The sequence below is a fragment of the Pelmatolapia mariae genome, linkage group LG13 (genome assembly GCF_036321145.2).
Source record: "Pelmatolapia mariae isolate MD_Pm_ZW linkage group LG13, Pm_UMD_F_2, whole genome shotgun sequence".
Taxonomy (NCBI): Eukaryota; Metazoa; Chordata; class Actinopteri; order Cichliformes; family Cichlidae; genus Pelmatolapia; species Pelmatolapia mariae.
Window position 1 is genome coordinate 4,465,727 of NC_086238.1, and position 15,852 is coordinate 4,481,578.

At 40.4% G+C, this 15,852-nt stretch overlaps 2 protein-coding genes and 1 long non-coding RNA gene across 3 annotated transcripts in view; 2 read left to right on the plus strand and 1 right to left on the minus strand.

Annotated features, from left to right (window-relative positions):
- Positions 1 to 1,803: 1,803 nt before the first annotated feature.
- LOC134640296 (uncharacterized) lies at positions 1,804 to 13,342 on the minus strand. The gene is made up of 3 exons (XR_010095437.1): positions 13,238 to 13,342; positions 6,772 to 6,994; positions 1,804 to 2,499 (listed from the first exon to the last, which is right to left on the minus strand). It is a non-coding gene; the product is annotated as an uncharacterized LOC134640296 (long non-coding RNA).
- On the plus strand, positions 9,484 to 11,592 carry znhit2 (zinc finger, HIT-type containing 2). The gene is made up of 2 exons (XM_063491574.1): positions 9,484 to 9,528; positions 9,712 to 11,592. The coding sequence occupies exon 2, from the start codon at positions 9,779 to 9,781 to the stop codon at positions 11,498 to 11,500; it is 1,722 nt and encodes a 573-aa protein (XP_063347644.1). The 5' UTR covers positions 9,484 to 9,528; positions 9,712 to 9,778; the 3' UTR covers positions 11,501 to 11,592.
- Positions 13,343 to 13,422: 80 nt separating the features above from the next.
- The window catches only part of lrpprc (leucine-rich pentatricopeptide repeat containing), a 59,590-nt gene continuing 57,160 nt past the window's right edge, over positions 13,423 to 15,852 (plus strand). The window contains exons 1-5 of the mRNA XM_063491467.1: positions 13,423 to 13,624; positions 14,295 to 14,497; positions 14,632 to 14,754; positions 14,895 to 15,016; positions 15,156 to 15,214. Coding sequence (XP_063347537.1) covers positions 13,446 to 13,624; positions 14,295 to 14,497; positions 14,632 to 14,754; positions 14,895 to 15,016; positions 15,156 to 15,214 — 686 coding nt within the window. The 5' untranslated portion in view covers positions 13,423 to 13,445. The remainder of the gene's footprint in view (positions 13,625 to 14,294; positions 14,498 to 14,631; positions 14,755 to 14,894; positions 15,017 to 15,155; positions 15,215 to 15,852) is intronic.

A 15,852-nucleotide genomic window follows, 5' to 3' on the forward strand; every position in this document is an offset into this window, starting at 1 on the left:
AGTAAAATATCCAGACTTTGTCATTGTGTTGTAAAGCTATGATGAATATAAAAAGTTGCTTTTATACAGTTATTTTTTAACTTGAGATGCAGAGGTTACTGATTTAATACTTCTACCTTCACAAAGCCTATAAACATGTGCTTCACACAGAGAACCTTGTGTTGTGCTTGAGGGCGGTCTCACCGTCGGCCTTTTCCCAAAGCAGAGGTGATGTGTCCACTAATGTCAACATCGCAGCCAGGGTCAGAGCACTGTCAAACACCCTAACGCACAACCTTTTCCAGCTAACACTAACCCAGTACGAGTGCGTGATAATGTGCGTGCCCAAAATGCCAAGTGCTCCCCTGTCCCTTCTCAATATTTCATCTGTTGTCTTGCTTTACCTTGCTTCAGGTAATGGCCCAGTCACATAACCCATTTTTCATATGTTTGCTTGTATTTGTGTATTATACCTTTTAGTGATAGAGGATTTTTGTCTGGTCTGTACTTTACTCTTACTTGCTATTCAAAGTGATAGATTTATGACATGAGCATGCAAAAATGTGGCTTTTGCACACGACAGTGTCTCAGTTGAACTCATTCCAGTTTTACATTAATGATAACTTTGTTAGTTACAAAGAACTAGATTTGCCATCAAATGGGGGTTTTAAGTCAATCAAAAGGAGCTCAGTATGTAAGATGTGGCATAAATAGTGGAATATCATTATTATCCATGGTTATAATTTACATTTTGTGTCCAAATCGCCACAGTTCTCATTGTCTTTTAGATAAAATGCTAAAAAGGATAAAAATAAAGGTGTAGGAATTTGTCAAAAATGATGTGCTGGGTATAAATTCCCATTTGAATTTGAATAAGACATTTTTGTCTGTAGTTGTGTTTTTTTTCCATTATTCAGCAAACGTTATAACCGTGCTTAAATAGCAACTATAAAAGCAGCTTTCCATGCCGCTTATATATATTCCTTTTATCTCAATACACCAACTTTTCTGGTTATTTCTTGGTCTCAATTAAAGAAATTTACTCAAAAGTCAGAGCTATGCTATATATAAAGTATATGACACAAACATAATATGCCATGTATTACATATTTCCTGAGCATGATCTGTCAAGATAGAACAGGGACACTGTAAATCAGTTACAACACACATGAGATGCTGCACTGAAGGCATGTAGGTGTTGGAGCGTGAAGGGCTTTCCCTGCTAATGCAGATATAATGATGTGACTATGACTATATCAACGTCAGTGTGTGAGAGTCTGTGTATGTTGCCTCTTCTCGGGGACAGTTGTGCTGCTGATCTGCAAGACAATTCTTTGTGACTCACACCTCATGAAAAAGAAAGTTAAAGATAGATAGAGGTAACAAGGGATAGACAGAGGTTGATGAACAAGAGAAGACAACATCTATGTGTTGTTTTGATTGTGATGAGAGGCAAGTGAAGTCGACAGTGAGTTGGCCTACATTCATGTAGCTTAATGTGTGAGGGGAAAACAGAGAGACAGCTCCGTGTCCATCTAATTATTCATCCAAGGAAGGCAGCGAATGTTATGTTGCTAGGTGTGTTTGTGTGTGGGTGCATATGCTGGGGATAGTGAATATTATGAATAATGTGATTCCCAACCAAACTTAGTAAGCTGGGGAGAATATTTATGGATAACTAAAATAAAACAAAAACAAAACATAGTAGTGTTTTGTTTACTTGTTTACATTTACATAAAAAAGCATGGACAAATGGTTGTAATGAAAATAAATATCATGGGAATTAAAATGAATAGACGCATGCTTGAAAAATCGAGGCTACTATTTGTGCTTTAAATGATTATTGTTGTTAAATAACAAAAAAATCAATTAAAATGATCACATTTTCAACATGAGAGTTTCATGGATGGTCAGTGAAGGGGTGCTTCAATTCACTTTTCAGGCTTTTCAAATACACTAGACACAAAAGGCTGAAAACTGGTGATCTAGACCGCTTGTGCAAGTGAGTATGTGTGTCTATATCAGACAATGTCACACACTTTTTTTTCCAAGGTGACATACTAGATAACATTTTCACTTTCAGACTCTAAAAGTAGTATTAATCTCCATCAAATGTCCCAAAAGACATTCACGCGCACAAACACACACAGACATGGCCCATATCACAACGGTTGTCTCTGGCATTTCAGTGATTTAGAGCATCATCCCTGGTTGCCACCAGCGTGAAGCTGTGATCTTCACATATATGACACCTCAGCTCAACAAGGTGCACACACACACACACACACTGAAAGGATGTCTCTGCTCTGTCTCTCCTGCCGTCACATTCTCACTTCCTGATTTAGACAGACAGAGACCAATCCTTTGGGACACAGAAACACTTCTCTTTCCCTCCCTCCCTCCTTCCACGAATCTTTCCCCTTTTCTTGATCCGCTGCTCCCTCTCGTGGGGATGAGGAAAGGCAGGGCTGGAGGTTAGAGAGATGGATGCGGGTGATACACCGATACACAGTCAGTCTCCTGCGGGAATGGTGTGATAGAGAAGAAGAGAGAGGGACAAGGGCAAGTAGAGGGGAAAAAAAGTAGGAAGCTTATTTCTCATGGCTTAAGAAGACAGAGAGGAAAACACGAAACAAAAACACAGGAAAGTGATATCTTGTTTTAGTTTCATGTGTTATTTATACTGTGTTCCAGATATATATTAAATATATACACAGATACAGATATACTGCTTAAACTGGATGAGTTACTATGATCTGTACTAACCCATTAAAAGGAAAATATTTCCAGTAATTCAGCCTGACTTTTTTAAATTTCTGGGATCTCCTTTAACATCTGAAATAAAGTTCTGTCCCTGTGCAACTTGAGCTTGTAATGACTAACCACTGCTTGTTAAGGGCTTTGAATGTCCACTTGTTTTTGTCATGTCTATCTCTCCTCTAAAGAGGACAGGCATGTCTCAAGCACTTTTCCCTAAGGTTTTTTACTTGTTACACAACCTGCTATTGTGAAAAATCTACAGGCCAGTCTGAAACCCCCCCCAGCACTTCTTCTTTTTTGTGTGCCATATCTATAAAAACATCCCTCAAATTTAACCCAGAGTAAAGTGGAGTGTAGAGATGAGTAAATACAGTATGTTATATTGCATTTTTCTTTCCTTTTTTATTTACTGTGAGTTTGAAGATAAAAATTTTTGACCTCAGTTCAAGTTTGGAATTTTTTTCATGACATTCCCAACATGCAATACTGCCATACGTTATTTAATTATAATAATTATAAGTTTTTCTTTCAGCTTTTGTATCAGATTCTTACCAATAAATCAAATCTGTTATCTTGTTGGTCTGTCAACTAAAAATACAGTGGTTATCCTAATAGCACTCTTTTTAACTAACACACACCGATGTACGATCAATATATACGTTCAATATCTTGCCCAGAGGCACATTGGCAGTGGACTGGAGGGATTGGAGACTGAGTCATAGCCATTCATGATACAATAAACCACAAATAAAGATTTGGGTGTAGGTTTGACTGGGGTGCATTTTGATAAATGTAGCTTTCTGCCTTCACATGGTTTGGGTGTGTTTTGTATACATCTGTTTGTGTAAGTGCAAAATAAAGATATGCTTAAAGAAAATAAATAAACATTAAATTTATTTCTCGCATTTCTATTAATTTCTATTAATTTAGTTACCTTAAAAACTTTGAAATTAAATTAATTAAATGCTTTTTGATTTTTGCCTTTAAACCTTGTTGTGATGATAAAGGCTTCCAGAAACATCTATAAATGCATATAAAGGCGAACAGCATAATAATTATTGAAGAGCTTCTAGCTCATCATCCATCCATCCAGCCCTCAATTTTGTTCTACTTATCCAGTTCAGGATCACATGGGGGCGGGACAATATGCCAGCTGACATTGAGGCAACACACACCCGGGACACCCTGGACCTGTTGTCTTTCCACAGATGGACAGACACCTATGGCCATTTTAGAATCACCAATTAACCTCATGTGCATATCTTTGTATTGCTGGAGCCACTCAGACAGAGAACCCAGAGAGGGGCACAGAAAGGCCACAAACTGGATTCAAAGCCAGAACCTTCTTGCTATGAGGGCTCAGTACTAATTGCTAAACCACCATGCTGCCCTGTAGCTTAACAGGACTAATCAAATGAAACTTTAAAACTTACAAACATCAATAGTGGGTTGAGGGGGGTTGCTGTTTCTGCAGCAATGAAATGAATTCATAGAAATGTCAGCAATTTCAGATCTATACCTTTTAGACAGTAACAAAAATGCATTTTTTAACACAGAGAAACAGATCTAGAGTGGAAGATCATAAAAAAAACATGATGCTGAAAAAAGAGAGAAGAGAGACAACCAGTGAATGACTGACTGAGTAACCACTAGAAAAAGTATAAACTCTGAAGCCTGCAAAATTACAGTACATAAAATCGCTGGTGTAAACAAAGGGGATAGTACATGAAATTACTGGTGTAGGCTACTGTGATACACTGTACCCTTTATTTCCTGCGTGCTTTGAGAGGTGCAGCGACACATGGAAAGTTGACTTCTAGAGTGGTGTGAGGTTTCTTTTTGCTTCTCCATGCTTGTTTCTACTGTCACTGCTGTCAGCAGCCGCTTTAGGTCACTGAGAGGCTACCGCCCCATCTACCTGTGTTTTAGCACATCACACGCTGCACTGTGCACACACACACACACACACACACACACACACACACACACACACACACACACACACACACACACAGACAAGCACATGCTCATAGGTAGAGTCCACTAGCTCAGGCAGACTGAGGAGCTGCCCAGGAAACAGGGATTTGTTTATGTGGATTGAGTGACCTGGCAAAGGAAAGGAGAAAGGGAGAGGAAAGGTGTGTGGGTGCACATTGATGCCTTTTTGCGATGAAGTAAAAGTGATAGGTAAATAATAGATCCCAGAGATGAATTATTGAAGGAGTACATTGACGCTCTCATGGTGTGGAAGCTCGAGCTCATTCATGAAAAAAGGTTTGTGGAGGAAAGCTGAAAGGGTGAGGGGGGAAACAGGGTGTTGCTATGTCAGCTTTCAGTTCCAACACAGCGACATACACTGATGCACGCACACACACACAGACTTTCAAACCACATTCATACAATCATGGTTGTACAAGTTTCTCAATGACGATGGGAACGACTCAAAAACAGAAGGAATGGTGCCCACTGTTATTACAGTCCAACATACAACTTTAAAAACATGTTAGCACTTCTTAAACTATCCATAAAATTTATAGCGGTTAAGCATTTTTTTTAAATATCTTTGTAACTGGGTATTGACTGATATACTGTTACTGTATCCGTGTTGATTCTCTTTATTAATTTTGTTTTGTTGTGTTCTCCAAAAACTTAATGTGCTGCTGTAATCCCAGTTTAGACGCTTCTGCAAAAGATATTTTTTATATTATTTAATGTTTTCCAAGGAGTCATTCTCATTCTTCTCTCTTACTATTTAATACCCCCAGTGATATTTTTGCTATTTTATATTAGGTCTAAAATAATTTCATCATGTTCCTGAGAATATTGTTCCACGCATTACACTTAATGGGATTTAAAGAGGAAGTAAAAGTTTGACTGTATGTGAGAATCTCTGTCAGTCAGAATGAAACACTGGCTTCTGGCTCCTCAAATGGAAGCCGGATATTTAACAGAGGCAGGACCCTCCACCCTTAATACACTCACCATTACACAGCCTTGCTTTTGGGTGTTCTATAACGCCAGATCCTGTTGAGCTGACAGGTGACAGAACAGTCCACATCAACATAAGTCTACTCTCTTTTGCTCCAAACACACACACACACACACACACACACACACACACACACACACACACACACACACACACACACACACACACACCCTGCTGCTGTACAGTAGACAGCTTCAGACATTCCAGGGCTGGACATGCCCAAAAGGCAGAGCCTGCTCCCTGTCACCTATCAGCTGGTGGCAGACAGCAGGATTTGTGTGTGTGTGTGTGTGTGTCTGTGTACATCTATCTTTATGAGGACAATTCAGAGTTTCCTGCAGCCTGTAGACCATGGTATAAGAGGATAGATACCACAGACTGTATTTACAGTTGTCTTTGACTCAAGATGACTCTGGCTACCTCATTTTAGCAATAAGTTAACATTATATTGCCCCAATGTCATGCATGTTGTGGTATTTAGTCCATTATTGGCCCACATAATATTAGCTAGTGCCATGGGATGCTGATCTACTTAATTCAAAGTCCTTTCTCCTCTTATAATGCTTCTGTTATAATTTACTTTCTCCCGCATTCAATTTAAATTGGTATAGAAAATCTTCCACCTTGTTGGCCCATGTGTAATGAATAATGGGGGTATTTTAGGTAGTATTATTATCATTTGAGAATTATAAGATTGTATCTATGCCAGGAGCCATAAGTGTAGGCAATACACAACATTTTGCTGGGAAGTCCTGTGGTTATGACCCTAACCATAGAACCATCAAACACTATTTATGTCTTTTCCGTCTATATCTGTACTAATAAACGGAAAATAAAGTTGTTGTTTTTTTTTTTAAAGGAGTCTCAGAAAGAAAATGGGCCTGGTCTGAAAGCCTCCCTAACATGGATAAGAATCTGCATTACTTCTTGTGATCAGTGTAGTAGTCAGTGAGTAAGTCATGGAGCTTTTGTGTTGGGGTACTACACATGTCACAGTGAATAAGACAGAAGCAAAAGCGAGATAAGAGGAGGCAGCTGCCTACCTAGAACTGCTGGCACGGCAGCCAGGGGCGGGGCCAAGACAGCATGGCACACGTCGTCTCCAGACACCCTTTCTTCTCCCTGCTTCGCCACAGGCTTTGACAGGCGGCACGAGAGCCCCTTGGCCCAGTGAGGGGTGGACAGCCATCTGACAACTCCCCACCTGCATGACCTTTACCATGCTTGACCCCCCTACAGGAGACAATCACCTCATAGCAAACAGCCCTACGGGAGATGTAGACACACAGTGCAGTCAGGAAGACACACACAACAAACTCAGACATGCATGCCACACACACAAAAAGTCAGGCTTAAAAAGGAGACATCCTATTAAAATATTAGGACATTTAATTTCCAATGTTTAAAGGGAGGCAATTATTTACATTTTTAATTCACTTGTCTTTTTTAACTGACTCATTCATTAGCTCACACTCGCATCTATGCAAATCAATTTACAAATCAATTAAAATGCAGTTACAATCATGATTACACAAAAAATAGCCTTTTTTGAAATGGGGCTCTGAAAAAGCCACCCAGTGCTTACAAATAGGGCCCCAGACAACCTGTGGACAATTTAGAATCACCAGTTAACCAGCATGTATTGGAAAGCCGCCAGAGTACCTGTAGAAAACCCAGGCAGGCACAAGAAGAGCACAAAAACTCCACACAGAAAGGCCTTAGCTGGCTGGCAGGTTTGAACCAGGAGCCTTACTGCTGTGAGGCGACCATGTACTGCACCACCATGCTGACCAGGGATCGATTATGCTTTTCTCTATTCTTTCTATTTTCCATAAATCCATTTTCTACAAGAGTTTTTGGGAAAATGTTCTAATAGCTCAGTAGTCCATATGTACAAGCAGGCTCAGGCTTCAGATTTTTTCAACAGTATGTTTTAGTCAGTTTTTACTTACTTGGCTCGTTGTGATGTCAGTAAGAGTGGCAAATGATGGTAATCTCAATCGCACATCTCTAGCTTTATGGCTGAAGCTCCGCCCACCCGCTGTTTAAAACTTCTGTTTTGGACAGGCAGCCAGTAAGAACATCTAAACGTCTAAAACAACTTATTTAAGACAGTGGATCAAACGAGGAGCTGATAGAAGGCATAGTTTAAGATAATCCTGCTTTATCTGCTTAATCTGAGATTAAAAATATGAAGATTAACTGAAAAATCATAGTGTAGACTAAAGTAATTATTTACAGCATTAATGTTAAATAAATATTCTCATTATGTTTTCACTATAAACGGCGTATTCGCTAAATGATATATGATATGAAAACCTGTTAGTCTACCTTCATTACATAAAAATACATTTTGGTTATAAAAGTATATTGTTTTTACAGAAATCAAATCTTACTTTAATTTTGTCATCACATTTTTAAACCATATAAGTAACCCAAATAAGTAATGTGTTGTTAATAGCAGCAGCAGGAACCATATCCTACTATAATTTGGTCAGATGGAGGTTTCTGTGTGAATGCATTCACAGTCCAAAGACATGTATGTTAGGTTAACTGATGATTCTAAATTGGCTGAATATGAATGTATGTGGTTCTCTCTGCATTAGCCCTAGATAGACTGGACACCTGTCCAAGCGAAGCGCTAAAAGAAGGCCCTATGGTTATGCTGGCCCTCATCAAACATTTAGTTTATTTGCTGTCTTCTTTTATGGAGGTCTGTGAAAATTGATATCACTAAATTTACAACCAATTTTCAAGTGATTTTGCTTGGTTTTTATTTTGGGATAAAATCTTCTGATCACCTTTAGCCTCTCTGACTGGAAATGCCCCTGAAGCAGGGTGTCCTGCACCTAGTTAAGAAATTTCAGTTAGTCTCAGATATGACATCAGTCTCCTTAAGTCGGTTTAAATTGTAAAGTAAAGACACTATAAGCGTAAAACCCCAACAATCAGACTTGCTGTGAGCCAGCACATGGCAACAGTGGGACGGACAAACATACTTTTAACAAGAAGAAACAGAAGGAAACCTTGCATAGTCCAGGCTCAGGCAGCCATGTGCCAGGAGCGTATTGGCATGGTGGAAAGAGAAGATAAAATCTAACGATACATGGTGGTGTAGGAACACATGTGGAGCAGGAAGATCAGAGTCGAGAAGAAATTCTCAGTGCATCACACAAAGTCCCATTGCAGGAAAACCTATTCCAGCATAAGTAAAAGATGGTTCAGGGTCACCTGACCGAGCCCTAACTATAAGCATTTTCAAAAAGTAAAGTGTTAAGCCTAATCTTATAAGCAGAGTGGGTGTCTGTCACCAGAATCCAAAATCAGAGCTGGTTCCATGGGAAAATAAGACTCGTACTCGAACCAGAAGCCATCAGCCCCAGAGCGAAATGTTGTAGTAGGATTATATGATACTATGATGTCTTTAAAGTATGATGAATACTATTTTTTCAAGATGTTGTATGGATGAGAATTTTTTAATTAATTTGCATCGCTACATCTTTTTTTTTCAATAAATGTGAACATTTTTGCTTTTTAAAACATTTCTTAATGCAAATTACTTTAATAAATGGTTTTCTTCAAAAACTGGATTGATTACCCAGTTATTCCTCCCTGCAATCCTATTAATGTAGATTTACTGATAAAAACAATCCAGTAATTATGCAAATTATTATTATGCAATATCACAAAAACTGCAGTCTTACGTCAGCGCAGCGCTGAAAACTGCGTAGCTCTACGTCATCAAAAGGCGTCGTGGCGGCGTGAGAGGGAAAACAAATGTCAGTGCAAATTGCTGTGAAGTAAGTAGAGCATTTATCATTAAAAAAAGAAACAGCTATAAGGTTAGGAAAGCATTCTGGCGATGCTTAAAGTATTTTTAAAGCTGATAAACGATGGCCGCTGCGCAAAATATGCACTTTTCGTTCGTAGCACTTTAACAAGTGTCGTTAATCGAAACTAACGTGCCTTTTCCATATCTGTAGGTTACTGCTCCTGCACCATAACGCTCTCTCCTGATTTGTTCCAAAACCGCGTGTCGGTTCAGTTCTAATGAATCCAGTAATTAGACGGGGACTGCCTCCGTCCGTGAGGAGTCTTCTCACAGACATCGGTCCAAAGGAGGAGTGGACGGATGAGGAGTCCGAAACAGTGACCAGAGATGGCATTCTGCTTCCGCACAGAGGAGCTACGTCTATAAATGAAGAGCTTCTCACACCTGCCAGGAGCCATGATAATGCTCCAGAGGATGGTGGTGTCTCTGGAAGGAGTGGACTTTGCATGTTGTGTAAAAGTAAACCTCCTTGCTACACCTGTCCCAGGTGTAACCTGCAGTACTGTGGCTTGGAGTGCTACAAGAGCCCTGATCACTCTGCATGCTCTGAAGAGTTTTACAAGGAGTCTGTTCTACAGGAGCTGAAGGAAATGGGGACAACTGAGACTGAAGGGAGAAAGAAAATGCAGGAGATTCTTGTGGGACTCAAACAAAAGGCAGAAATGACACAAGGGGGGATGGAGAGTTTGTTAAAAGAGGCGGGTGTTGTGTCAGATGACACAGATGATAGGGAAGGAGAGGCAGCTGAGAAAGTCCAGGCTGTGGAGCTCCTGGCCAGGTTAGCAGAGCTTCAGCAGTCTGGAGAAGGGAGTGCAACGGAGATTGAGGATATTTTGGGAAAACTTGACGAGATTGGAGGAGGTGCGCTGATTCCTGGAGACACTGATGAGGATGCTGAAAGTGCACAAGGAGAGCTGGACTTGGCTGATCGGCTCTCAGGGCTCGAGATTGACAAACTTTCAGAAGAGGAGCTGTGGGAACTTCTCAACAACAAAGAGAAAGAGAGTTTTGTGAGTCTCATGAAGGATGGAGCTCTTGGTGGCTTGGTTCCCCTTTGGAAGCCATGGTGGGAGGAACATGAGGAGGGAGGCAGAGCACTGGTGGAAGTGCTTGAGGAAGAAGTAAGCAGACAGGAGAGAGAAACTGTGACAACTATGGAAAAGCAGGACATTGATAATGGAGTGAAAACCTCACAAGGTGTTCAGAAACGAAGCAAATCAAAGCCGAAAAGCTTGAAAGGAGGAACCGGGAAGGAAATGAGCAAGGGCAAAGGAAGTTCAGCAGTACCCCCAATTTCTTCAAAAATTCCAAAGCTGAGTTCCTTATGTCCAAATCCATCTCCTCTGGTTTGCTATGGTTTAGTGAATGCACTTTTTGGCTATGCTTTTACCCTGTGCCTGTTTAACGGTGACACCGATTCACTGATGTTTGAGTTCTGTGACATGATTCTTGCTCTGTCTGAGGCACTGAACTCAAGCAAGGTGTTCACCTCTCTCCAAGAGGCCTTAGGCTGTGGAGAAGCTCTCATTTTAGATGGAGGTTACCTTGACAAGGAGGACCTTCTTGCCCCAGCCAGGGCTGTGGAGGCCGTGGCTCATATCATGACTGGCAGAGACAGAAAGGATGCTGCTGGATACTCCCTGGCAGCCTTGAGTCAACTTCGTTCTGTGCTCTCCCGGGCCAAAATGGCCCTGTCTAAAGATGGAGAGGAAGTGGAAAAGAGACGGAAGTACTTCCTGGCAAGCAAGAAGTGTGAATTCTTTCAAGCCTGGGTGCTGGACAATGTACATCAGATTCATAGACTGGCAGTTGAGCTGTGGAGCGAACACAGTAAAAGAGAGAGTGCAAGGAACAGCATGCAGAAAGCCAAGACTGTAGTTGAGAATTTACAGAAAGGGAAGAGAAAAGATAGTGATAAGCTGATTGAAGAACTAAGTTAAAGAAGATTTGGTTTAACGTGTTGATGCAAAAGTTCATGTTGTAATAAAATGCATCATATTCTCTCATATAGTCAAATTCCTACTGGCAATAAAAGCTGATATTTTCCACTAATTTCTTTGGTTATCTTTCTTGTATTAATTTATTTTAATGAGGAGAAAAATAATTTAAAATCTGTTTAAATTTCCTGTATAAGCCATAAGAATTTATATTAGTCAAATTGGAAATAGAAGAGTTTTCAATACATACATAGATGGATACTTTATTCATCTCCAGGGGCAAAGTCAGAAATTCCAGCAGTAACACATTAAGTGTTACTATTTTGTAACAGTTATTAGGTGATATACAAATAAGATATAATTTGATATGTAACGATCAAGTTTCCACCTTAAATTTGAAACTACAATTTCTGAAACTTATGAATTACTTTAAAGGGACCTTTGGAGAAAGAGGTCATTTAATACATTTAGAATGATTTATCCGTAACTGACAAAATATCAGATTTTTGTATGTATAATCCTCTGTTATAATAGTAATTTAGATTTCAGAGCAGTAAAAATATCCTCATCTGGAGATTTTTTGTCAGTTAATTATAGATCATACCTCTCGCCCTATGGCAGCTGGGATACACTTTTAGAAGCGAAAGAGAATAGATGGATAGAATTACAGACAATTTCATACTAGCTTTGGGAGAACTGTTATAGTACTTGAAAACCTTACTATTGAATTAATAAGTGATGAGGTGAAACTGTACATGTGTGTATTTGTTTTTCCAAAGGACAGTGGTGATAAGAGTTCAAAAGAACTGACATAAGACTGCAAGGGAGCCTGAGCTGTTATTCAGTGAGTGTGGGAAACACATCCAAATCCCACACATGCAAGTTTTCTTAGTATTGTTCTGAATGCACAGATTAGTTCGCAATACGTTTTGTTATCTAAGTAAATGGTAAATGGCCTGTATTTGTATAGCGCTTTACTAGTCCCTAAGGACCCCAAAGCGCTTTACACATCCAGTCATCCACCCATTCACGCACACATTCACACACTGGTGATGGCAAGCTACACTGTAGCCACAGCCACCCTGGGGCGCACTGACAGGTTGTTAATTTATTAATTTATTATTTAGGTTTTCATGGTTATATAATGAATCCAAACAGTTCTAGAGTTTTCGTTATGGCTGTTATGTTTTCATATCTTACGTCAAATAGGAAATTATATAGTGCAGGAGTCTCAAACATAAGGCCAGGGGGGCAGAATTGGCCGGGCTAAGACTCCAATCCGGCCCAAAAAGGCTTTGGAAAATGTTAGAGGGCATAAATTTTCGACATCTTTCCTTTATCAGCTTTTTCTACTGATAAAGCTCTCCCTTTTAGTTTTATAAGGTGCGTCCAAAGTGAAGAAAAATCGGAAACTTTCTTCAAAATAACAGAATTTTTGTTTTATAATTACAGGATAGTCAGGGCAATGAGCAACCAGACATTTTTCTCTTAATTTTAATTTCTTAAAGCTTAAGCCCTTTCATCTACAACAGCTGCATTTTCTTAATCACACTTAATGTCTGAGACATACATTTTTTTTAATATTAAGAAAGCTCAGGAATTAAATGTGTAGTTAAACTTTACACCGACATTACGAGAAATTTCACCCACTTAAGAGTTTGACATCCCTCGTACAGTGCGAAAATAGATTTTTTTTCTCCATAAACGAGTATGATAAAAACCATAAAATAAAACACTGACCTGAACCATACTGTCAAGGCAAAGAATATAAACAATATGTAAAGGTTAAAGATGCTACTATACATGTATTTTCCAGCCTTTAGCCATGTCCCAAAGAACGTTTCTTTTCACCGCACGCCTTATACTCACTGCACAAATAGCGTCGCTCTCGCGAGGACTTTTGGCAAGTCACGTGGTGCGGATGTTCTTCCACGCTGCGACAGAAAACATGGCTGCGCTCTTGAGATCATCCCGGTTACTCAAGTTTTCGCCTTCGGGTGTGCTTCAGATCACATGCACTAAAAGAAACGGACCGACGCTTGGTCGGCTGTACAGCGGGGCTCTCGGCGGCAGAAGGACCCGAGTTTGTGCCCGACAGATCGGACCTGTTACTGAAAACGCGTCCAGGTACCAGGCATCTGTGATTCACGCGTGAGCATGCAGCAGCAGAGATGTCATTGAGGCTCAATGACACCCAAAGGCACACGCAAGTGTTGACAGATATGACCTGCTGCATTAAATGTGGTTTGTTATCATGTTAGGATACGTTATAGATCCAGGGTAAACTCACTGTCTGTTTAATCTGCAATCAAGCCGGTTACTATAATCTAGTTCGTAATGAAGCTGTAACTGTTAGCAACCAGTTCCTGCCATCAATTTGCTCCCAGCTGTACACACGCTGACTTTTGGGCCTATCACTGGAGACCAGTGTGCACTGTTACACAGCAGCCACGATGATGCGCGTAAATTGCAGCTTAAATGAACATTTATAGTATTGTTACTGAGCACGAAAGAAAAACCGGCCTCAGCTGATATATAAGTGATGGCTACGAGCAGCCGTGGACCTATTTGGAGGGACTTTTTCCTCACTTCAAGGTCACAGGTCTGGCTTTCACTGTGTACAGCTGTGTAACTGTCTTTGACAACATGCCTGTTGTTGTGCAGTAAACACATACTGTGATGGTGGGGCAGACTTTCTGAAATTAAATATTTCTTTTCTCTGATATGCATCCACAGCAGAACTGAGTTAGTTATTTTTCTGCTGTTGCATTTATACCTGTGGCCTGTATCTTCACAGTCGCGTGTGGTCATATGCAGCGGGGTGTGTGCGTAGTTTTTCTGTGGCCACCGAGCAAAAGGATGAAGCCAGCATTGCAGTGCGCTCCAAGCAAGCGCAGCAGTTCGACTGGGCCCTGACTAGGCTGGACAGTTCTGTGAGGAGGACCGGTCGTATTACCAAGACCCTGCTGCTCCGCATCTTCCATGATATCTGCAGGACAGGTAGGCAAGAGGATGAGCAACCACAGAGGGACCTTTAATAATGGATGCCTGCTAACGGCCATTTGAACTTTGAGAAACAGTGATGAAATGTTTTGCTTTCTCTCTCCTTCCTCATCCACCTCTGCCATCTGCAGGCTATCCCAGTGGTAACCAGGCCCTGTTGCTGCTCCGTAGCTGTGGGTCCCTGCTGCCTGAGGTGCCTCTGGAAGAACGCACTGAGCTGGCACACCGTGTGTGGGAGAAACTGAAGGAGTTGGGTAAGGGGCTGCGCTAAGTAGAGTGTTTGTTTATCTTGCACACACAAGAGATGTGCACTACAAAATCCTAGTTGTGTTGTCTAGGAATTAGAGTATTTTGTATATGTTTAATTACCCTGGCTGCACATTGTCTTCGCTAGGTGCACAGTATGATGTGAGCCACTACAATGCTTTGCTGAAGGTTTACCTGCAGAATGAGTTCAAATTCTCCCCCACTGACTTCCTGGCCAAGATGGAAGCGGCTAATATCCAGCCCAACAGAGTAAGTAGTGCAGTGCAGAGTGCTGTAATGGCAAGAAATGCATAGTTAGATTTGTGTGCTTGGTCCCATCAACTACATGAAGAGAGTATTTCATTTTGTTAATTCTAGCTGTTTTAATTTGTTTTATTTTTATGCATAGGTTACCTACCAGAGGCTCATCGCAGCCTACTGCCAAAATGGAGATATTGAAGGAGCCAGGTGGGTAAACGTTCTTTTCTTAATAGTAACCTGTCCACTGCGGGTACTTTTGCTGAACTAACAGTTTCACAATTCAGGTGAATGGAGTACGTGTCTTTAAAGAAACTATTTTGGTTACTCCTAAAAGTCCACATGCATATAACACCATGTGAAATGTTTTCATTGAACCCTTTACTACTGATGAGACTGTCTCTGTTTCTGCTGACTGCAGTGTGACTTGTGAGCACTGATCTTGCCAGGCGAACTCTCCTCCTCACAAATTTCAGTGTATTTCCTGAGTGAATGACTCATTCACTATTGTTTTTTTAAAGGAACAGTGCATGTTAATTAACATGAGCATTTATATTCATCATGTAAATATGCCTTTAGTCATCTGTAGTCCCTGGTATGACCCTACAATAATAAAATCCATCCTCCCCAACAATCAGATTGCCCACTATGAGCAAGCACTTAGTGACAGTAGGAAGTTAAAAAGTACCTTTTAACAGGAAGAACAAGCCCTCTTGTTATATCATGATCAGGAGGGCTGATCATTATAAATTTTTCTGTGTGGTGGTTTTTGTTTATTTATTCTTTTAAATACTTGTCATTCAGCTCAGCAGCCTTTTCTGTGTCTGGGTATTTTGGTTTACTGTTAG